A 24,855-nucleotide genomic window follows, 5' to 3' on the forward strand; every position below is an offset into this window, starting at 1 on the left:
TGACAGGTCTCAGGGACCCGGGCCAAACCTCAGAGTGCAGCTGGACTTTGGTCAGGAGCCGCCTTCCACAGCCACATCCGCGGGTCCGTGTGTCTGTCCCAAGCCCCCGGAAGCCAAGATGGCCGCCATTGAAACCTATGGAGCTGCTCATTGGCGCATGGTTCCAAAAAAGTTTTTTAGTTCCGCATTACTTCCTGAACAGTGGTATATCTCCTCCCACTTTTGTGACGTCATCGCCGTGAGGCTTTGGCGTCGGGAGCGCGCACGTCACAGCAGCGTGAAAGACTGAGAAGTCAACACGGACTTTTGGATTAATTCGGCTTGAAATATTCTGTTTACGTAACGTATAATGATGAATTGTTATATCCATCTATAAATATACATGTATCATGTTGTAAAGCTCTGATATTTAAGAGAATTATAAAGAAGTGTTAAGATAAAAAGTCTGGTTTAATGACAATGAATTACATTTAGAGGTGGAATAACGTCCTCATCATTTTCTGTAGTTTTTGGTTTGGGTATTTATTTTGTTATTAACTTTTCAGTTATTTATTTACATAATATAATTTGGCCAATATGCATTTTTTTTTAATCAGATGAGAAGAAATATAAAATATAATCATCGATTCTGTTACATAATTGAGTTAAGCAGTATTTAATTATATTCAGTTTCCTTTTGTGTCGTTTTTTTATCATGTCAATCTTTAATAAATACAAAACACATTTGTTTATTAATGTATTTAATACAAATAATGAACATGAATGAACTTGTTCAATAAATGCAAATCTGATTATAACTACAAATGATAAATTGATTTTAGCCAGTTTTAAAGCTCCAATGAGTTTTAAAGCTACAATGTGGGAGTCCCTTATTAAGGGGTTTTGGAGTCTGTGTAATGTTCATTATTATTATCATCATTAATATAATCAGAAAAGGTTTATTCCATTGTCAAAGAACAGAATTCACAAACAGTGGAACTTGCTTTGGTGATTCAGTGCAACATAAAAATATTAACAATGATAAAACAACCTGTATAAGTCAAATAGAACATACTGAATAAAATAAGATATTCCTTTATTGTCCACACATGGGGAAATTTTGTTGTTGCAACACAGTAGATCCAGAGGAAAAGGACAGATAACTTATAGGAAGTTTAAAAAACACTCTTAATAGATCGATCTTAATAGAAGAACTCTTATAAACAAAAACTCCTATAGACAGAACCTCTCATACCTTAATAAAGAATGGAGGGGGAAATAAAGAAAAAATAAAAACAGCGTAAGACAAAATAATACTAATAATAATGGTAAAATAAACACTCTTTTTACATCAGTTATATGCACATGAATGTGACATTATTGTGTTAAATACTGAATATCTCAGTATTTAACAAGACTTTGTTTCCATGGCTACGCAGTCTTCTGTACCTCAGTAACTGCACCGTTCAGCTCCATCGTATGACTGAGACAAACAGAACATGTCACAGCTTTAGATTATACAAGTCATATAACATACACTTCACATGTTTGTCCTGAAGCTGCTTCACAGACACATGTGACACATCAGTGGCTCTTTTGAAGAACAATTATCATTTAGTTTTTTTGGTCATAACAAAACAGACATTTTATAAATTCAAAATACTGATTCTACACTGTTTACTTTTAGTTGAGGCAGAAGTTATTATTAAAATACCTTTTGCTTTGGAGTCGTCAGGAGTTTACTTGAGATGACTGTGTCTGCAGTGACCTGCAGTGACCTGTAGTGACCTGTAGAGCTCTGGACAGCACAGACAGACTAAACTCACTGGTCAGCACTCTGAAGATGAGAAAGATACTCATTAGAACATTGATATATTCTGCACATTTAACAGAGAAAAGCTGGAATATGTTATTGACAGATTTACATTTTGCTCTGTAACACAAAAGTTCCTCTTTTCACATTATTTTTTAAAGCTAGAACCAAAAGTCATTTATTTATGCATAAGTTTAAACCTTAGAAGTTAGAACATAACTCGCATGTTTGCTAAATCTCTACATATTCCATGGAAGTAAATCCATGACATTCCTATAGAAAACAAGCGTGTGCTTTATTTAAACACAGCACACTTCATTATTAAATATGTAATAAAACCTCAAATGTCGTCTCAACCCCTGTAAGTACAGCACTGTCACTTTTAAACACCTTTACATTTACCTTTACATTTATATATGTAAGATATGACCCATTATAGCAGGTTATATTTGAATTATTGGTAGTTTTTTATAGCACATAATACAAACATCACTTTATTTCCCTTCTTTCTCTAGTTTTCCTTGATCTGTGCATAACCTCTTGTCTAATAGAACATTTAGTAAGAGAAATAATTAGTTATTTATTTGCAGAAGCACGAGCCATCGTGACGTGTTATTGCATCTTTGTGTAGCTAAACTTTAGCTTACGTTAGCTCGTGTTAGCTTGTGTTAGCTCGTGTTAACTTGTGTTAACTTGTGTTAACTGTGTAATCGTTGTTTTATACTTCATATGGAACGATGTGTGAAACGTGAGGAATGACATACAAACACAACTTACGTGTCTCGTGGTCTCGTCTCGTCACTTTCTTCTGCTTGTGTTTAGTTTCCGTCACATGTTCTCCTGAGGCTCGTTCATGAGGGTCACGTGCGCGCTCGGTGCGCGTACACCGTTCACCGGGAGGTTAAATTGTATTTTTTAAGTATTTTAGAAACAGTTGAAGAGTGAAATTCCTTCTATTTTATTTTTAGACTAAAAACAATTTAGCATGTTTGGTAATTTTAGAGGCCGAACTCCTGAAATGGTCCGACCATAAGGCTGCATTCTGCGAAGTGGCCACTACTCAATTTGGAGCCAGAGGCCGAGGGGGTGTACCCTATCCAGATATTATAATACATCCATGGTCTGTCCTGCCCGCCTCCCCTGCACTGTCCCGGGGCCACAGGCTCCAGGTGGTGACGCTGTTTGTATTGACGTGTGTGCGTGTATGTGCGGCTGCGTCTTCTCCTTCTTTGGTGTTTTATTGCGGTTAGTATCAGTAAGTGTTACATTATTCTTTAGACTTTATACTTTAGGCTTCTTCTTCTCCCTGTAGTTCTTCTTCTAGCGCGTGCGTGGGACATTCCACCACAGCTCGGTTCAAAGGAATCAAGATGACGACGTTTTCTTTTGGTTTTGTTTTGAGCTTAACGAGCGCGGCCCCGGTGTGAGGAGCCCCGGTGTGAGGAGCCCCGGTGTGAGGAGCCCCGGTGTGAGGAGCCCCGGGTAAACGGACAGACAGAGCACAAGTATCGGCCTGACATGAGGCTGCGGGCGCTGCTGACACGGACCCAGGTACGCATGCCTCCTCGCGGGCATCATCCTCCTCCTCTCACCGCCGCTTCTTCTCCGGGGGTTGACGTTAGCTCCGGTCACGTTAAAGTCACACGCTTTAACGGCCACAAGAGACGCAGACATTCTGTTGTGTCACGCACTGAAGACACGTAGTGAAGACTGGATGTGCGTGTCGTGTCCCATCCTTGAAGTCGGTGCACATAAGAGTAGCGCATTAGCCGACAGCTAACACACGGCCATAAGAATAACACGGTGCTAGCACAGATGCTAGTTGGCGCAAGTTTGCAACTTTTGACGTGTAAACCTCTTCTAGTCAGTGAAGTGAACTGTACTACGTTATTCTTGATTTGTAACCTAAAATTAAAGCCCCATCGCGGAACATTCAATTCAATAATTGTTCTAAATGACAAGCATTTACGTTTAAACCTGTTTTCATAGAAGACAAAATGCGTACTTAAATGTAGGAGCGTGAGCTGTCCACCTGACCCTCCACCTCCACCTGACCCTCCACCACCACCTGACCCTCCACCTGACCCTCCACCACCACCTGACCCTCCACCTGACCCTCCACCTCCACCTGACCCTCCACCTGACCCTCCACCACCACCTGACCCTCCACCTCCACCTGACCCTCCACCTCCACCTGACCCTCCACCTCCACCTGACCCTCCACCACCACCTGACCCTCCACCACCACCTGACCCTCCACCTGACCCTCCACCTCCACCTGACCCTCCACCTCCACCTGACCCTCCACCACCACCTGACCCTCCACCACCACCTGACCCTCCACCACCACCTGACCCTCCACCTGACCCTCCACCACCACCTGACCCTCCACCTTCACCTGACCCTCCACCTGACCCTCCACCACCACCTGACCCTCCACCTGACCCTCCACCACCACCTGACCCTCCACCTGACCCTCCACCTGACCCTCCACCACCTGACCCTCCACCTTCACCTGACCCTCCACCTTCACCTGACCCTCCACCTGACCGTCCACCTCCTGACCCTCCACCACCTGACCCTCCACCTGACCCTCCACCACCTGACCCTCCACCTCCACCTGACCCTCCACCTGACCCTCCACCACCACCTGACCCTCCACCTCCACCTGACCCTCCACCTCCACCTGACCCTCCACCTCCACCTGACCCTCCACCACCACCTGACCCTCCACCACCACCTGACCCTCCACCTGACCCTCCACCTCCACCTGACCCTCCACCTCCACCTGACCCTCCACCACCACCTGACCCTCCACCACCACCTGACCCTCCACCACCACCTGACCCTCCACCTGACCCTCCACCACCACCTGACCCTCCACCTTCACCTGACCCTCCACCTGACCCTCCACCACCACCTGACCCTCCACCTGACCCTCCACCACCACCTGACCCTCCACCTGACCCTCCACCTGACCCTCCACCACCTGACCCTCCACCTTCACCTGACCCTCCACCTTCACCTGACCCTCCACCTGACCGTCCACCTCCTGACCCTCCACCACCTGACCCTCCACCTGACCCTCCACCACCTGACCCTCCACCTCCACCTGACCCTCCACCACCTGACCCTCCACCACCTGACCCTCCACCTCCTGACCCTCCACCTGACCCTCCACCTCCACCTGACCCTCCACCTGACCCTCCACCTGACCCTCCACCTCCTAACCCTCCACCTGACCCGTCCCTCCTCTGCCCCTCCCTCTGTCTCTCTCCTCTGTCTGTGGGGGGGGCTCGTGTCGTGGGGCTCGTGTCGTGGGGCTCGTGTCGTGGGGCTCGTGTCGTGGGGCTCGTGTCGTGGGGCTCGTGTCGTGGGGCTCGTGTCGTGGGGCTTGTGTCGTGGGGCTCGTGTCGGGGGGGGGGCTCGTGTCGTGGGGCTCATGTCGGGGGGGGCTCATGTCGGGGGGGGCTCGTGTCGGGGGGGGCTCGTGTCGGGGGGGGGGCTCGTGTCGGGGGCTCGTGTCGGGTGGGGCTCTTGTCGGGGGGGGCTCGTGTGTGGGGGGGGGGGGCTCGTGTCGTGGGGCTTTTGTCGTGGGGCTTTTGTCGTGGGGCTTTTGTCGTGGGGCTCGTGTCGGGTGGGGCTCGTGTCGGGTGGGGCTCGTGTCTGGTGGGGCTCGTGTCGGGTGGGGCTTTTGTCATGGGGCTCGTGTCGGGGGGGCTCGTGTCGGGGGGGGGGGCTCGTGTCGGGTGGGGCTCTTGTCGGGGGGGCTCGTGTGGGGGGGGGGGCTCGTGTCGTGGGGCTTTTGTCGTGGGGCTCGTGTCGGGTGGGGCTCGTGTCGGGTGGGGCTCGTGTCGGGTGGGGCTCGTGTCGGGTGGGGCTCGTGTCGAGTGGGGCTCGTGTCGAGTGGGGCTCGTGTCGAGTGGGGCTTTTGTCATGGGGCTCGTGTCGGGGGGCTCGTGTTTTAAAATCAATACTAAAAGAAACGGGAAGCTAATGGAGAGCAAAAAGAACTTGGGTGAGGTGCTGACGTCTGGGTGTGTTAGACTTTAGACCTCAGACTTTACATGTTAGACGGCCTAAAGCTTCGTTCACACCGCAGCGTCCAAAGCGTCCAGTTTAAATTCAAAGTCTATGTGGATGCGCGTCTTGGGCGATTTGAGTGTTTGTCCAAAGCGGCCGACACAGAAGAAGCGCCTCGGACGCGCGTCTGCTAGTGACTTTATTTTTTGGACGTGCGTCCACACGAGTTGGACGTCGTGATGTGAACGCCGCTTAAGGCCGCGGCCCAGGCCTGCGGTGCTGTGGTCTCTTCAGACTTTAGACCTCAGATTTTGGACTAGAAGTCCGAAAAAACTACGGTATAATATCGATATAGATAAATACTGAAAGTGTCATTTGCATATTGATAGATTTAGTTGTGGCAATATTGATTATTGTGTCAACAAATATTGCAATATCAATAGTTTTGCGATATATTTTGCAGCTGCCCACACATTTTCCCATCCTTCCCTCATGTAATTCAATTTAAATTTTACAAATACATTTTCCCGCCAAGTTTTGGTGTGAAAATTACATTTTCCAACAACATATAGCGTGTCTCTCTTTCTCTCTCTCCTTTTTTGTTACGGTATAACCGGTGTATATCAACTTGTATCTATAGAGTCCCTAAACAAAGACACTTGTAGACTTTGGTTTCTGGTACTTTGCTTAGTATTACTGTACTAGAATTTTGCTGTTAGAAAATATTTCGTACACATTGTAAGCCTAATCATCTTGTGTTTGTAGACATGTTGAGTGAGACGGGGGAGTCGCTGGAGGATGGCCTGGAGGAGCAGAGGCATGGGCCCCTGGGTAGGCCCCCGGCTGCCTCTCACGCAGAGCACATCTCTGAGAGCGAGCTGTCGTGTCACTGCTGCTACAACATCCTGCTGGATCCCATCACTCTGACCTGTGGCCACAGCGTGTGCCGACACTGCCTGGCCATGTGGTGGCACTCCTCCAAGAAGAACGAGTGTCCTGAGTGTCGGGAGAAGTGGGCGGGCTTCCCCAAGATCAACATCCTGCTCAGGTTTGAACACCAAACACGGCTGCTGTTTACTACACAGAGCTGGGCTGCTGGGGTCAATCTATTCAGTCAAAATGGAATTATAGATGTTGGATTTATATGTGACGTATGCGTTTAATGTTTAGAAGAGTTAATCATCTCAGAATTTAGCTCGACTGCAGGTAAAATGAAGTAAACCATAACACACTTTGAATGCTTCACTGAGATCTGATCTGAATCCTCATGATCTGAAGTTATAACTCATGACTCATGCAGATGGAAACTGGAACGTTTTTATGCCATTCTTTGGAATGTTTGAGGCAAGGTAAGACCATCTCCATGGAGACAAGCAGGTGGCAGATCCTTTACCAGAGAAGTTACAAGTCAGATCTGTGGAGACCCTCGCAGCATGTTTTCCAAGGTTTTGTTGTACAATCTTGCACCGTGGGGCTTTAAGCAACTATTTTGAATTTACAAGCTAGAAATGTCAGTTACTTCTCTATTTTCTTGTCTTCTGTATCTACCTCTGTATCTACCTGCGTTGCATCAATGAAATTTCCACATGTGGGACAATAAAGGAATATCTTATCTTTAAAAACATGGGAAAAAATACAAATGCCGAGCCTCAAAAATGTTTTTGTATAACTGGGGAAATACTGTGTGTACTATCTGTAGATACGCTGATGTGATTGTGGACTCAACATTTCTGTATTTGTCCAATTAAACAAAACAAAAATAAGATTTCCGTTTTTAATAAAAATGCAAAGTATCTTTTATAATCTCCTATTAGATAATAAACTTTACCTGCTCATCACATTTGCAACAATATCAATAACTTATCTTCCAGCTTCACTTTCTATAGTTTGGTAGAACAAAACATACTTTTTCTATTTACCTGCTGTTTTTGGCACATTTTGCCCTGAATAATGTTAGATTATTTTTTTTAAATACGAGGTTGTTAGCATGTAGGCTAATTTCGGCACTAGTCGCTAACGGTAACAATCTACACAGAACAGTATTTTTGTAAAGCCCAAAATCCAAACCTCGCAGGGCTACATGTGCTAATGTTTTCTAATGAAAACTGTTACTCACGTGTGGTCGAGTGGTCCTCAGTCGCCAAAACGGCCCTCGTTTTCATAGTTTGTGATGTGGTGAGTCTTTTATTGAGATGTTAACGTTCTTTAGGGCATTTCTTTCATAAACGCCAACAAGACAGAGTTGTGATTACTGCCATTTAAGACAAAATATTGTCATAATTATTCCTCCAAAGTCAGAAAAGACCCACATGTTTTTACTGACGGAGGATTTACCCAAGCTTTTCTGCCCAGTGGTGGAGTGGTTAAGACAGAGACACATATGCCAGGCACCATGTGCAGCCAGCCGCAACTTCAAATCCTGGCTCTGATGGTGCTGCATGTCCTCTCTCTCATGCCCGTTTCACTATCCTGTATAAAATTATTATTAAATATTGTTGTATAATTTCCATTACATTAGTTAACTTCACAGCCCTAGTTAAGGAGGCTGCAATGCAACAAATGTAATATTAATCTGAAGTGAAATAAAACACTTTGTGATCTTTAAATCCTTTTTTTCTTAGAGACGCCACAGTGAAGCTGTTTGATGAGGCTGTGCGCAGCAGGAAGGCCGAGGTGGAGGCCGACCCCCAGATAAGCCGCACTCTGCAAGCCTTCCAAAGGTACTGTTCCATCTGACCTGAGCACTGGCCCACAGCTCATGGACAGCATGGACAACGGGACAGAACACACAGCTCATGGACGGCATAGACAACGGGACAGAACACACAGCTCATGGACGGCATAGACAACGGGACAGAACACACAGCTCATGGACAGCATAGACAACGGGACAGAACACACAGCTCATGGACGGCATAGACAACGGGACAGAACACACAGCTCATGGACAGCATAGACAACGGGACAGAACACACAGCTCATGGACGGCATAGACAACGGGACAGAACACACAGCTCATGGACGGCATAGACAACGGGACAGAACACACAGCTCATGGACAGCATAGACAACGGGACAGAACACACAGCTCATGGACGGCATAGACAACGGGACAGAACACACAGCTCATGGACAGCATAGACAACGGGACAGAACACACAGCTCATGGACGGCATAGACAACGGGACAGAACACACAGCTCATGGACAGCATAGACAACGGGACAGAACACACAGCTCATGGACGGCATAGACAACGGGACAGAACACACAGCTCATGGACGGCATAGACAACGGGACAGAACACACAGCTCATGGACGGCATAGACAACGGGACAGAACACACAGCTCATGGACAGCATAGACAACGGGACAGAACACACAGCTCATGGACGGCATAGACAACGGGACAGAACACACAGCTCATGGACGGCATAGACAACGGGACAGAACACACAGCTCATGGACAGCATAGACAACGGGACAGAACACACAGCTCTCCTCCAAGGTCCACTCACTCTGTCCCTGTTGTTTTTGTAGATATGGAAACAACAACCAGGACCAACCGAAGAAAGTGCTGAACAAAGGAGCAGGCTTCTTCTTCTCTGGAGTCGTCACTGCTCTCACTGTTGTGGCTGTAAGTACGATTCCACCCAACACTTCCCTAGCACTGTTGCCATAGCAATTTAACATAGCAAAACTAAATATTCTATCTTTGAAATTGTGACAAGTCCTCAAAATGACAGTGACATGTGTTGATCCGCACTTCTCTCCACACTGTCTTTGGCACACTTTTTCAAATGGCTCATGCCCACATATTTTGGCACAAGCGCTGAAGATGCTTTAGTAACTATAACTACTTAAGACAATGCTAATTTATTTTAGATTTATTCCAACTTGATATATCTACATATAAACTGAGCACTTGAAGCCGCAGCCACAGGACACAAAGTAAACATGTTTTAAAGCATCACTGGCACTGCTCTAAACTGGTTAAGGTCCTATCTGAAAGACAGGAAGTATTTTGTTGAAATTGGTTGTTGTGTCTCAGACCACATGACCCTGACATGTGGAGTGCCCCAAGGGTCAGTCCTGGGACCCCTTCATGTTTAACCTCTACATGTTGCCGTTAGGTCAGTTGATACGCAGTGAAAATGTGTCTTATCACAATGATGCAGATGAGTCAGATCTATGTTTCACTGTCGCAGGTGAATATGGACCAGTGGATTCACTCTGTCACTGCATCCAACAGATCAGTTTGTGGAGGCAGAACAACTTTTTCCAGCTGAACTCAGACAAGACTGAAACCATCGTCTTTGGTCCACAGAAACAAAGAGAAAGTGTTAGCGTCACCTCCAGATTCTCTCTCAAAACCTACAAACCAAGTTAGAAATCTGGGGGTAATAATGGACTCAGACTTGAACTTTAATAGCCACATCAAATCAATAACTTCAGCTGCTTTTTACCATCTAAAAAACATTGCCAAAATCAAAAATATAGTGTCAAAACCAGATTTGGAGAGACTTATCCATGCGTTTGTCTCCAGTAGATTAGACTGTAACGGCCTGCTCACTGGCCTCTCCAAACGAGCTGTAAAACAGCTGCAGTACATCCAGAACGCTGCTGCTCGGGTCCTGACTAGAACCAGGAAGTACCATCACATTAGTCCTGACTAGAACCAGGAAGTACCATCACATTAGTCCTGACTAGAACCAGGAAGTACCATCACATTAGTCCTGACTAGAACCAGGAAGTACCATCACATTAGTCCTGTTCTCAGGTCTCTGCACTGGCTCCTGTGGCTCAGAGAAGAGACTTTAAAGCAGCTCTGCTTGTGTACAAGTCTCTCCATGGCCTAGCACCAAAGTACATCTTGGACTAGTGCTATATGACTAGTACTAGTTAGTGCTATATGAACCATCTCGGACTGAGGACCTCAGGGACCGGCCTCCTGCTGGTGCCCAGAGTCAGGACTAAACATGGACCGGCCTCCTGCTGGTGCCAGAGTCAGGACTAAACATGGACCGGCCTCCTGCTGGTGCCAGAGTCAGGACTAAACATGGACCGACCTCCTGCTGGTGCCAGAGTCAGGACTAAACATGGACCGACCTCCTGCTGGTGCCAGAGTCAGGACTAAACATGGACCGGCCTCCTGCTGGTGCCAGAGTCAGGACTAAACATGGACCGGCCTCCTGCTAGGCGTGCAGGTGCGTGTAACTGTAGATTTAGTGTGTTTTAGACAGACAGAACTGACTCTTAAGTGTGCATCCTCCTCCACCCACCCAGTCATAGCAAAACACGCTGAAGAAAATGTAGTAAACTGGTTTAAAATGTGTATTTGTGATTTAAATGCGTGCAGCAGACAGAGAGACGGGCGCGCGCTCTCCCCGGGGCCGCGCAGTGACAGACCCGCTCTTAGCGGCTCCGTCTCACTCCTGCAGGAGTTTGGCGAGAAATTGCTTCATGCGCTCTTATCTTTTGACTTAATACCGCGTTTTACATTTAATTTAATGCTATTTTGCTTTGTCGGCGGTACTTTATAAAAAAAAAGAGAATAATTTATTTTATTTATATGAATCAATCATCTAAGTGCGGCGGATCCGTAAACCAAGTAATAAAATAACTAAGGCCTTAGGCTGAAAATGATTATCTAAAAAATATTATTTTAGAGAAATACTTTACAATTCTAAAACTACTATTTAGACACAATTACAATTGAACATAATTTATAATTCCTTTCGACACACATTATATTTGCCTCCATTCCAAAATGTGGACATTCTGCTGACAGAACATTTAAAATCTTATTCTGAAGATAAAGAGGGGATATTTAGGGAAGGTGTGTACAACTAATGTAATGTTTTGTCTTTCTCTAATTTGAGTGCGTTTTTGCCATGTTCTCTAACATGCTTACTCATTGTGAGTGTACGTGTGTGTGCAGGTGCTGCTGCTGGCTTATCAGTGGAGCATGGGAGGGGTGGAGCCATCAGACCTCTTGCTCTCTAAACCCGTGTCCCACTGGAGCCCTCAGGAGGTCCTGTCCTGGCTGCACAGCCTGGGGCCATGGGCTCACCTCTACATGGAGCCTTTCCTACAGGAGAACGTCAATGGCAGGTACAAAAAAAAACACCATTGGGGCAGAATATCTCATTGCCATTTTTCTGATAAGAATTGCAATTGCAACATGTGTTTTCATGATCTGATTCTGTTTGATCCAAATTACAGGGTTAGCAGTTTTTTATGCACAATAAGACCAGATGTTTAGTATGACATTTTGGTTAGGGCTGGCCAATATCAACAAAAATGTATATATATTTTTTTTAAATAACGATATTGAGACGGTATTGACGGTTTTAGAACATGTCTTTAAACGTACTGTCAGAAAAATGTGAAATGTGCAGGAATATCACCTTGCACCTTTTTATTTGAAAGTTCACAACACAACTTTTTTTCATTTTTTTATTTTTAATCAGCTGTTTTTGTGGCATTTTTCGATAAACGATGCATTCAAAATTTAAAATGTGCATATCTTTTAAACAACATTCACAATCTTATCAATATTTTGGTATATTGCCCACCTCTCATCATGATACTTCAAAAATGGCAGCCTTTATGATTTGCTAATTGCGTCCATTCAAACTGTGATTACGATTCAATTGCGATGACTCTTGCAGCCAAAACACAATGTGTTGTATGCTCCATGCTGAGATCTGATGTGATTGTCCTTGTCTGTGTCCAGACTGCTCCTGATGCTGGGCGAGGAGGAGCTGCAGAGACCTCCCTACAGCATCGAGAGCCCAGTTCACAGACGCACTATCTTGGCTGAACTAGACAAAGTCAAAAGTCTGGGAGTCAAACCACCCCACACCCTCTGGGAGTACAAGGTAAGACTCTGTATGTGGTGCGTGTGCCACTGCTCTTATGAGGACACTTAAAACCTTCATGGCCTAGGATCTGATGATGTCATAATCTCAGATGGTGGGCGGAGCCTGTGTAACTCTGGGAGATCTCAATGGGCTCACACCTGGTTAAATACATTTGCACAGGTGCTTGAAATCCATGAAAATGCTTAGATACTATGTTATTGTCATGGTTGGGAAAATGCTTGAATTTCGCAGAGAGCGCTACCGGTCTTCAATTTGTTGTTTCGAAGTTTTCTAATGCTGCGTTAAGTCAAGGTGAAGGGGCTTGTGTAGCCTGCCCCCACGCAATGACTTGCATGGGGGCCACTGGAATGTGGGAGCTTGAAGCAGGTGATAGACGCACGAGAGACACTGGTTAAAATGTGATGGGAGAATATCCAAATGAAAAACAACAATCAATCGCTTTTTCTTTTCTTTCTTTTTTCAATTTTGGCACATTGGCTTTATTTGACAGGACATTTAACACATTTAACAGATTATGGACAAAATGGAACATTTATGTTGGACAAGAGATGCTATTTTACTTAATTTTATGCTTGATGCGTCATGTTTTTTTTTTTTTAAGAACAGTGCATGATTTTTTTTCTTTAAAAAGGTGTATGAACCCTGTAAATAAAAGTGAATACATAAATGGTCACACTAGTTGATTAATTGTTAATTAGTAGAAGTCCACAACTAAATTTTTAAACTACTAACTAAAGTATTGAAATAAAGCTTCATGTCTTTTCTTCTTCTTTAAGCAGTTGATCAGCCCAAACACAATCTCGACCTATGCTGGAGATTTTAGGCCGATGTGCTGAAAAGGGGCAAATATTCTTTAACTATTGTGACAATGAATTAATCAAAACCTTTGTTGCAGCCATTGAATTGAGTGGGAGATAACCTTTACTTTTGCTCCTTGTGCAGGCGGCATACCCAGGCACGGCCCTGTTTCTCCTGTATGCACTGAAGCGCTCTCCTCGCCTGGCTCTCCTCTACCTGTATCTGTTTGAGTACTCTGACATATTCCTGCCTTTCCTGCACACCTGCTGTCCAGCCGTCTCTCCCTGGGACCAGGCTGAGGAGGACGGTCTCAGCCAGACACAGGTAAAGACCAGTACACCACAGTCCGGCACCGTGTAGTCGTTTAAAGACACAAAGGAGATGATAGGGGATTACCATATTTTCCGGATAACAAATCGCACATTTTTACATAGTTTTGGCTGGTGTGCGCTTTATACCCCAGAGCGATTTATATGTGGTATTATTAATTATTTTCACACTGGCAACCACATTTCACAAGAGGGCGCTCTAGGCTCTAAGTGACGCAGAAGAAGAATCTGCACATCCTCTACCTCTGGAGTTTGTGGAGTTGTTTAGAAGTGACACAGAGGAAGAAGAATTCAATGGATTTAGTGATTTGGGGTAAAACTGATGCTTTGGTAAACTTGTTAGCATGTTCTTTATGCTATAGTTATCTGAATAACTGTTCATATGTTACGTTAACATACCAGACACTTACCACAGTTCTGTCTGTGCCTCATGTAGCTGAAGGTGTTAGCGTTAGCATACGTACACCTATTCACCATGTTCTCTCATCTGTTATTATTTTAAATTGCATTTCAAGATTAAATATCTGCTCTTGGATTTTATCAAAAACATTTCTTATTTTCTCAACTTGTACTCCAGTGAGACATGTATATGTTTTTTTCTTCACTATTATGCATTTTTTAGGCTGGTGCGATTTATACTCCGGAGCGACTTATAATACGTAATTTATGGTATATCAGGATAATTCAGTGAGGAAAATAACTGAAAACAGTCTGTGATTTTACAAGTTCTCCCACTTAGAAATTATGGAGGGGTCTGAAATTTTCATCATAGCTGCAATTTCTCGGTGAGAAATCCGGAAATCACATTGTTTAATTTATTTGTATGTTATTGCTGCAAATAAGTATTTGAACTGAACCTGAGAAAACCAGTGTTACTATTTGGTACAGAAGCCTTTGTTTACAATGACAGAGGTCAGACATTTCCTGTAGTTCTTGACCAGGTTTACACACTCTGCAGCAGGGATTTCAGCTCACTCCTCCACACAGATCTTCTCTAGTTCTGTCAGATTTTGGGGCTGTCGCTGAGTAACAGTTTCAGCTCCCTCCAAAGATTCTCTATTGGATTTTGGTCTGGAGACTGGCTAGGCCACTCCAGAACCTTGACATGCTTCTTATTGTGAGCCCCTTCTTGGTTCTCTTAATCGCGGTCCTCCTGCTGTTTCCATGGATGTATGAAAGCACAACAAAGGCGAGAGCAGTGTATTTTAAACGTGTGACTGGGAAGCAGAGTTTTGTTGTGAAAGAGCACAGAGGACAGAGAGTATGAAACAGAAAGTCTACGATGACTGAGCAAAGACTCGGAGGCTAAAGTGAACAGCACACGGAGCTAGTCACAGTCGTTAATTACAGCTCAAAACACCGTGCTGTTTCACACAACAAAACTCTTCCCGGTCACTCTCTCTGTTGTGCTTAAGCTGCTGCAGGTCTGAGCAGGTCTGAGCAGAACAAGCTCCGTGTGAAGCGAAAGTGCCACAAGTCGTTCTGTGTACTCCGCGCGCCACAGATTCACATGTTTTTAATTACATAAATTGTCGAGGCAATAAAATAATAATCACAGCCCTACCCCTCTATAATTAGTGGGAGAACTTGCAAAATCGCAGGGTGTTCAAATACTCATTTCCTCACTGTAGATGTTGGCACTACAGAATGATCAGGCTCATTGATTTGAACTTAAGCCTTGTTTCCACTGGTTCACTTTGGAGCTGATTGGTGCTGGTATGACCCAGAATACCAAATTCAATGAAAAAATATTGAGAATAATGTTGTGCCGGTTGTTCCTGTGCAGGCCTTGGTGGCAGATGACAGACGCGTGTCATTTGGAGAAAGTTAAGAATCCCTGGGTCAAATCCGTGCTTACAACATGGAAGGAGCTGATCAAGTCATACAAACTAAACAAAGATGTTAAAATATTTAACTGGTTTCCTTATCAGCAAGGCTTTGTACCAAATGGAAATGACCTGAGATTCAAGGTCTGGATTACAAAAGGTATGAAAGTTTGTCACCAGATTGTAAAAGATAATCAAATGAAACATTTTGATATGTTGAAAGAATCCTTTTGACTTGGAGAAACATTACTTTTATAAGTACTCCCAATAACGAGTTACCATGACTAAGAAATTATACAAAGTAATGACCATTATGACCCTCTGACCAACATTGTTTTCAAGGCTTGTAAATCAGAACTTTCAAAGGGAATAATATCTAAATTATAGCAATGCATTACTAATCTGGACGACTACTAAATGTATTAAAAACAGATGGATGTGTCCATCACCTTCACCCGCCCACTGCCGATGATGTAGCCTAAAAAACACAGATTTGACCTTGAATTCACGCTTTCCATCCTTGAAATGGAGCTTGTTCTCAAGTAACCTTTGAAGGACCTGGCGGACATGGAGTACATGTTCTTCTGTCGAAAAGGAAAAACAAATCAGGATGTCATCCAACTAGACAAATACAAAATGATTATGATTCAGAAAGAAGGACATCATTGTCCATGGTTTGTGCATGGAGGAGTTGGAAGGCAGAGTCTATGAGTTAGAGTGGATATTTGTTTTTTCTGGTGATGTTGTTTAGGCCTCTATAGGAAAGAGAAGGTAGTCTTGATTTGACGGACGGCGAGTGGGAACCTTCCAGTGGAGCGCTACAAAATCACAGGTCTGGAAGGAATTTTGCTGTAAAAATGTGCCGCAGTGTTTCATAAACCCCTGTCAAAGGGCCAATTATTCACAAGGAAATGCAACTGTTGGAAAAACTGGCAGTCAGGAGGCAAACCACTATCATGTGTTTTGGGACTGTCCTGTTGGGACTGATGTTCACAATGCACTGCAGACTGTTTTTGACATTGTCATTCCTCTGAACTTTAGAGCTATGTACTTGGTCCTCAAAACACCTGCCATGGACACAATAAATGGAATTGAAATTGGAATGTACTTTTGACAGTAGGACAAAAGGCCATCACACAAAAATGGACCAACAATCAGGACTGGACTGACAGGAACAGACATTAGACAAATGGAAAAACTACACTACGTTCCAAATTATGCATTATTTTTTCAATAGTCAATATAAATTACATGTTATCATAATTTAAGTCATCAACCTTTACAGTACAATTTGAATGTTATTGAACAACCGCCCAATTATAACATTATTATTTTTATTTATTTTTTAATTCAAAAATAAAAACTTTTTAAAACGTTTAAAAATTAGAAGCATTAGCAGATCATATTTACTAAAATCTCTTCTTTTATGTCCATAGCAGCCAATGATGCAGAGGTATTCCTTGCAGCATGAGATGCAGCTGCTCTCTCAAAAAAGAAAAAACATGAAAGTCTTAATCTTTCTCCTTAGCACATGAAACCTGGGACAGTGATAGAGCTACCTTGGACGAGTAAAACGCACCTGGCGTTTTACTCGTTAAATATTCCTTACGGTCTCCGCTTAGCACGCCTTTAAAAAAGCCTTATTTAATGTTTTTTCAAGGACAAGTCACGCCTATTGGAATTGATCTACGGAGCTCATATTTCACTCACTAATGCGTTTTTATGGACTTATTGGAAATAATTAATACCCATGTAACAAATTTACTCTATAGCGCACCCTACCCATTGTGTGAAAAACTCAACATTGTCTGATTTTTTTTTTTGACACTCATGGATTATATTCTCCTCGAGACGCCATGAAAAAAAGTGTATCACAGATATTGTGTTATTTTTCACTATTTGCCAGCAGGAGCACATTGAATATTAACTTCCTCTTCCTCTTTTATTTTGAAGGGATAATTTCCTCTCGTGCCACAGGCCTGCGCCTGCGTAACGTGGAGAGAGAGAGAGACAGAGAGAGAGGGAAGAGAAAGAGGGAGAGAGGGAGAGGCAGAGGGGGGAGAGAGAGGGGGGGATAGAGAGAGAGAGAGAGAGAGGAAGAGAGAGAGGGGGGAGGGCCATGAAAAAAAGTGCATTACAGATATTGTGTATTTTTCACTATTGGACAGCAGGGGCACGATGAACGTTACTTCCTCTTTCTCTTTTATTTTGAAGGGATAATTTCCTCTTGTGCCTCGGTCTTAGCGTTAGCATTCGCGCATTTGCATTCGCGCATTAGCATTCGCGCATTAGCATTCGTGCATTAGCGTTAGTATTAGTGTTAGCATTAGCGTTGGTGTTAGCATTCACGCATTAGCACTAGCATTCGCGCATTAGCGTTAGCGTTAGCATTAGCTTTTGTGTTGTTAGCAGCAGGTGACTGTTGCTAGGTGACGGAGATATAGGGAGGAGGGGCCTCCTTCGGAGCCCAGATACATTGTTTAAATTTTTTCACAATGAGGCATAACCATGGATCTATTATAATATCTGGATAGGGTCGCCCGGGTGGCGAGAGCTATCATCGCCGCTCCGTGGCTTTAATTTTAATTCTTCTTTGTCATGACTGTGTTTCTTTTGTTGGTTGATGTCTCTTTTAATTTTGTTCTCTTTAGTGAAAAAAAGAAAACGTGTTATATTTGCAAGCCCTGAGCATTAATAGAACCGTTCCAAATGCTCCAAAGTGAACCGGTCTAAGGGATCAGGGCCATGGATCTATTATAATATCTGGATAGGGTATGGCTAGCCACAGCATGTCGCAGACTCCTCCAGTGGCCACTCCATTGGTACTGCATCGTGCGTCCAGAAAGCTTTTTTTCCCTAGAGCGCAATGTAACTAAAAACTGCTCGTGTTCGGCTGACAGGGCACGTAGAGCTTTCAAAAAAAGTCGGATATGGCGGCAATTCGTACTTATTTATGGGTCATTGACTTTCTCCAATTTTAAGATTCTTCAGGTGTCTTTGAAACGCATTTAAAGCTGTTAGCTTCGGCTACGCTCTAGCGCGCCGCTCTAGCCCAGCTCGTGACCGTCTAGACCAATCAGAGTGCGTGTAGGTGAAGTGAACGGGCCGAGATGCCGAGGAAGAGCCCAAATGCCACGACTGAGCTACAGGCGTAAAAATATGATCCATGAGTTTAATAACTGAACAAATCATGGAACTAATGACCACCACGGATCTGAGGGCCCCTGAGGGCCGTGGATCTACTGCTCAGAAGTGATGTCTTGAAATGTTTCTGCATGAAAAACTAAATCACGTAATAAATGGAGGTCTGGCGGTGTATGTGAACACGAGCTGGTCCAAACCCGAACACTGCACAGTGAGGGAGCAGCTATGTAACAAGGATATTGAACTATTGGCTATTGGCATGAGGCCATATTATCTGCCCCGGGAGTTCTCACATGTGATTTTGATCGCAGTCTATGTGGCCCCGTCTGCCAATGCTGAAGATGCTTGTGAAGCACTGCTCTCCTGCACTTGTAGGCTGCAAACACAGCATCCACAGGCTCTCTTCCTCATCTCTGGTGACTTTAACCACGCTTCTCCCTCTTCTGTTCTACCAACATACACCCAGTATGTTACCTGCCCCACCAGAGAGAATAGAACATTGGACTTGTTTTTTGCCAACACCAAGGAGGCTTATTCCTCTTCCCCCCTCCCTCCCCTGGGCAGCTCGGACCACAACCTTGTACATCTGTGGCCTGTGTATGAACCCATCGTACGCAGGCAGCCTGTGGTGTCCCGTGAGGTGAGGATGTGGTCTGCTGAGAGCGAGGAGGCTCTGAGGGACTGCTTCAGCACCACTGTCTGGACTGAGCTTTATGACCCACATGGGGAGGACATCAACACCATCACCGAGTGCATCACGGACTACATCAACTTCTGTTTTGAGAACATTGTTCCCTCCCGGACGGTGCGGTGTTTTCCAAAAAACAAGCCATGGATTAACCGTGAACTGAAGGCTCTGCTGAAGGAGAAGAAGAGAGCCTTCAGGTCAGGGAACAAGGAGGAGCTGAGGACTGTGCAGAAGGAGCTGAGGAGGAAGATCAGGCAGGCTGAGGCCGGCTACAAGAGGAGGATGGAGGAGCAGCTGCAGCAAAAGAACATTCAGGGAGTGTGGAGGAGCCTGAAAACCATCTTGGGCTTCAAAATCCCCCCTGCCCAGACAGAGGGGGATCTACAGTGGGTGAATGATTTAAATGCTCACTTCTTGAGGTTTGATCGGTCACCCGCCCCTCCCCCTGCACAGCTGCATGCTCCCTCTTCCACAGCTGGACAATGCCCTGCATCTGTTCCTCTTCGCTTATCTGCCCCGGACCATCAGCTCCCCACTTCGCCTGGACTCACCCATCCCCCCAGCACACGGTCCCCCTGCCAACCACTGACTGTCACAGCAGCACAGGTGAGGAGTGAGCTGAAGAGGATTAAAGTGAGGAAGGCAGCAGGACCTGATGGCATCAGCCCCAGGCTCCTTAAGTCCTGCGCAGATGAACTGTGTGGAGTTATGGAGCATGTCTTCAACATGAGCCTGAAGCTGAGGGTGGTACCACAGGTCTGGAAGACCTCCTGTCTGGTACCTGTGCCTAAGACACCGCGCCCCAAAGACCTCAACAGCTTCAGGCCAGTGGCTCTCACGTCCCACCTGATGAAGACACTGGAGCGGCTGGTCCTGGACCACCTCCGCTCCACCGTGAGCTCAGCCATGGACCCGCTGCAGTTTGCATATCGGTCTGGCATCGGAGTGGAGGACGCCGTCATCTCCCTGCTGCACCGCTCTCTCTCTCACCTGGAAAAGCCTGGCAGCTCTGTGAGGATCCTGTTCTTCGATCTTTCCAGCGCCTTCAACACCATCCAGCCGCTGCTCCTGAGGGACAAGCTGGAGACGGCTGGTGTGGAGTATGACCTGGCAGAGTGGATCCTGGACTACCTCACAGACCGACCCCAGTTTGTGAGAGCCCGGAACTGTGTGTCTGACACTCGGACCTGCAGTGTGGGGGCGCCCCAGGGCACTGTCCTCGCGCCCTTTCTCTTCACCCTTTACACTGCAGACTTCAGACATGACACGGACAGCTGTGTCCTGCAGAAGTTCTCTGACGACTCTGCCATCATCGGACTCATCACGGACGACGATGACGCGGAGTACAGAGGACTGGAGCAGGACTTTGTGGACTGGTGTCAGCGGAACCACCTCCTCATCAACGCGGGGAAGACCAAGGAGATGGTGGTGGATTTCCGCAGACGCCACCCCACTGCCCCCTCTCCAGTGAACATCCAGGGACGGGACATTGAGAGAGTGGACTCATACAAGTACCTGGGTGTTCATCTGAACCACAGACTGGACTGGACTCATAACACAGACGCACTGTACAGGAAGAGCCAGAGTCGGCTCTACCTCCTGAGGAGACTCAGGTCTTTTGGAGTGACAGGGCCACTCCTGAAGACCTTCTACGACTCTGTGGTGGCATCAGCCCTCCAGTAGGTGTGGCCTGCTGGAGCAGCAGCATCACAGAGAGGGAGAGGAAGAGGCTGGACAGAGTCATCAAGAAGTCCAGCTCCGTCCTGGGCTGTGCTCTGGACTCGGTGCAGGAGGTGGGGGACAGGAGGGTCCTGGCTAGATTCACATCTATGCTGGACCATGAGTGTCGCCCCCTGCAGGACACTCTCTCCGCTCTGGAGAGCAGCTTCAGTGAGAGACTGATCCACCCTCGCTGTGTGAAGGAAAGGTTCCGTAGGTCTTTCCTTCCTGCTGCTGTCAGACTTTATAACAAAAACTGTTAGTACTGAACACTCGCAATACTGACCTAACCTAATACTGATGTGCAATTCTGTCATAAGTGCAATTACTGTGAAATTCATGTGCAATCTATGTGCTGTCGTGACACATATTCATGTGCAATTACTGTCGGGATCACATGCAATGGTATTTATGTATTTATTTATTTGTCTATGGGAGTTTTTATTTATTTATAGGAGATCTTCTACTGAAAGTGTTTTTCAGACTTCCTATAAGTGATCTGTTCTTCTGTATCTACCTCTGTATCTACCTGCGTTGCACCAATGACATTTCCCCATGTGGGACAATAAAGGAATATCTTATCTTATCTTAAATGCTATGGAAATGGAATGTTTTGCCAGGTATAAACTAATGGATGTTACGTTTCGTGTCCATCAGTGTTCTCCTGTATTACACAGACAAGAAACCTAAATACGGACTTAATCATGACTTTAGCATGTTTTGCACGTAGATAAACATGCCATCTGAGTACATTTGACATGTTGTAGAATGATATGATTAAAAATCCTTAATTTAAGAAATCAATTTTAGATCATACATTCCATGTACTTAATAAGGACCAGAATTATTTCCATTGACAGTGAAAAAGTTTACTAACTAGACATTTTTTATGGTTTTATATTTTATTTGCGATAAACCACAAAACGTTAATAACTCTAAACTATTGAGCCATGACAATAAATAGATTTACGTTTTTCCGGTTCAAAATCCTTCAGTTTTCTTAAAACCAGTTGTTTAATATTTGGCTTTATCTCACACTGCGCTATGCGCTGCTCTAGTAACTCTCTCTGATTGGTCAGTACGATCACATGGTACGCTAACCGGACGCAGACCTACGTCACTTCTGGGCTGCAGTGTCCAAAGAGCTAAAGGCTAACTGGCTAACCTGCGCTACTGAGCAGCTCTCATTGACTTGAATGGGCGGCCATCTTGGCTGCTGGGGGCTTGATCAGGGCCAGTCCAGATGTAGCTTTAGCTTTGGAGTTTCATCTCATGCTGTTGTTGGTGGTGTGTGGTCCAGGTGGAGCCCAACTGGAAGCAGTGGGCCGAGTTCCTGGTCAAATACGTTCTGCTGCCGTACCAGCTGATGGCAGAGTTCGCCTGGGATTGGCTGTCTGTGCACTACTGGACCTCTCGCTTCATCATAGTGAATGCCATGCTTCTGTCTGTGCTGGAGGTGTGCGCCCTCTGGAGGCTGTGGACCAGAACTGGCATCAGGTACATGTAGAAGAGTATTAGAATGTTACACAACTCTTTGCACCACAGACTATACGAGCAATCATTTATCAATCATTTATCAATCATTTATCAATCATTTATCTACTCAAACAAAAATGCTTTCTGTTCCTGAATTGTGAGCTCCCGGCTTTAAGCATAAAATTACTATGTTCATTTGAGTTTGATGTTGGTGGATATTTGGGAAGGGCTCCTTCTTGTTTTTAAAGTCCATAAATCTTCACCATAGTCACACTTATTACTCATGATTGTTACATTGCTCAAATGACATACTTCTCCACTTTGCATCGAGCAGAACTGCAGACACTGGGAGGTCAGTAACTTCCCAGTTGAAGAAAAATACGCTTAAAGAAAAGTAAATGTTGAACAAATGTCTCTAAAATGTTAAATATCAGAATGTTTTTGGCTTAATCTGTAACAAATGTGTTATTTATTTGACATTAACCTCTCAGATTCAAATGATGTGATTGTCATAGTTGTAATACACAAGTATGTGAAGTAGGACCTGGACCATCTTCCTCTTCACCAGTTATTACCAGTTTGAGCGACATTCCAGGGCATTTTTCAAAATTGGAGGTTGGAGCAGTTATAGTTTAAGAATAAAACGGCACAATCATCAGATCTCTTTCTGATCATGCTCTGATTATTCATATCAGATTTTGCTGTTAGCATGTCATTTAAATCATTTTAAAAGGTCGATAAATTGGATAATAATCAATTTTAGTGTGCATGGAGCTGCTGACCAGCCCTTGTTACTTGTGTCTGTTGCAGGGCCCTGCCAGGGAACACTTGGAGCCACTTGTGGGACACGCTCTCTCAGGGGATGGTCCTGGTGCTGCTCTGGCCCATCACCCCTCACTTCTTCTGCAACTGTCTGTTCTACTTGGGCCTGTACTTCAGCCCCATCCTCAACATCGACCGAGTGGTGCAGCAACTCCTGCACCCCAACACAGACGCTCTGTGACCTCATGTCACCCCGCGGGAGCACAAGCACTGTACAGCTGAATGGTGATGGAGCAAACACTAACTTGACTGTGGCTCTTTGTTCATTCACAAGTTGCCTGGAGGATCTAAACCAAGCTGTGCCATTTGGCCTTTCTCTGAAGCCTCTTGCTTGGTATGAAAAAAAAACAGCAGAGGGAAACTTTTCCTAGTCAGTTGAATGACTAATTACAAATAATTTTGAAATGGATGTTGCATTGTCCATGTCTCTTATTGTGGAGATACTGTTGCCTGGATTCTGTTGATGGCATGTTCATGTTTATCACTTCTATAGTAAGTGGCAGTCAGGTCTGTTTTAATTTTACAGTTTTAAACATTTAGTTGTGCCTACCTCTTCTACTGAAAGTCCTGCACAATATTATTATTTATTGGAATTAAATTCATTAAATTAAAGGTGCACTCTCTAAATTTTCTGGTGGTGGGTCTGAAACCTTATATTGTCCATGTTATTTTTGCCTGAAACGTTCCATATTGCATGGCATACAACATCTTTCTCCAAGCAAAACAATAAAGTTTTTTAATAAACAACTATTGTTTTAACTGATCTGTTTATTCAACTATATTGTGGAACATTCCAGGCAAAGCAATCTCCATGACACAAATAAGCAGCAGGTGCGCCACCAGAAAACTGAGTACTTGCATAAGCTCTAATGGACGTTTTAATGATTTTGTTCTTTGCACTAATGCACACTTTGCATTTCTTTTCAACTGTTGAAATCAGTGCCTTTTTATAAATAAATCTGCCTCTATACATAAGCTCTGCCTCAATGTGGATTTCTAAACTTTTGTTAGGTAAATCAACAGAAGTCTCAAGAGTCTCTTGAACGGGCTGAGACTCATGAAAGGTCGGGTGGATTCTCATAGTAGGTGGCAATTTTAACCAAACAGCAGTTGGATTGATCATTTTCCGAACGTCGAATGGGCCAATGAAGCGAGCTGCAAGATTTGTATTCTACTGTCAATGGAATGTCCTTAGCTGCAAGCTAAGCCTTTTGCCCGGGATGTTTGGTTGGCTATTTGGCGATTGCGATCGACTGAACGGAGTGAGGCAACTCTAGCAATTCCAGATGTAACGGAGACACTGGAGAGGGTCCTTTTATCAAAGGAACCATGGAGATGAGTAGACACGGGCA

The 24,855-nt window shown here is 44.8% G+C and overlaps 1 protein-coding gene and 1 long non-coding RNA gene across 2 annotated transcripts; one reads left to right on the top strand and one right to left on the bottom strand.

Annotated features, from left to right (window-relative positions):
* Nucleotides 1-794: 794 nt before the first annotated feature.
* On the bottom strand, nt 795-2,637 carry LOC140378311 (uncharacterized). Its single transcript, XR_011930163.1, has 3 exons — nt 2,570-2,637; nt 1,694-1,816; nt 795-1,462 (listed from the first exon to the last, which is right to left on the bottom strand). It is a non-coding gene; the product is annotated as an uncharacterized lncRNA (long non-coding RNA).
* A 613-nt stretch (nt 2,638-3,250) lies between these two features.
* LOC140378300 (bifunctional apoptosis regulator-like) lies at nt 3,251-24,101 on the top strand. The gene is made up of 9 exons (XM_072464084.1): nt 3,251-3,343; nt 6,581-6,863; nt 8,437-8,535; nt 9,355-9,451; nt 11,756-11,928; nt 12,554-12,698; nt 13,644-13,823; nt 22,506-22,702; nt 23,492-24,101. Exons 2-9 carry the CDS (start codon nt 6,583-6,585, stop codon nt 23,682-23,684), a joined length of 1,365 nt encoding a protein of 454 aa, XP_072320185.1. The 5' UTR covers nt 3,251-3,343; nt 6,581-6,582; the 3' UTR covers nt 23,685-24,101.
* Nucleotides 24,102-24,855: the final 754 nt, after the last annotated feature.

The sequence above is a fragment of the Eucyclogobius newberryi genome, unplaced genomic scaffold (assembly GCF_026437365.1).
Source record: "Eucyclogobius newberryi isolate DKJ021-1_F unplaced genomic scaffold, fEucNew1.0.hap1 SCAF_4, whole genome shotgun sequence".
In the NCBI taxonomy this organism is placed as follows: Eukaryota; Metazoa; Chordata; class Actinopteri; order Gobiiformes; family Gobiidae; genus Eucyclogobius; species Eucyclogobius newberryi.

Bases quoted from the DNA above. Each gene is read 5' to 3' on its own strand.
- LOC140378300 (XM_072464084.1), top strand. From the start codon at position 6,583: ATGTTGAGTGAGACGGGGGAGTCGCTGGAGGATGGCCTGGAGGAGCAG. The intron at 12,699-13,643 runs GTAAGACTCTGT...CTCCTTGTGCAG, and splicing joins ACACCCTCTGGGAGTACAAG to GCGGCATACCCAGGCACGGC. The intron at 22,703-23,491 runs GTACATGTAGAA...TGTCTGTTGCAG, and splicing joins TGGACCAGAACTGGCATCAG to GGCCCTGCCAGGGAACACTT.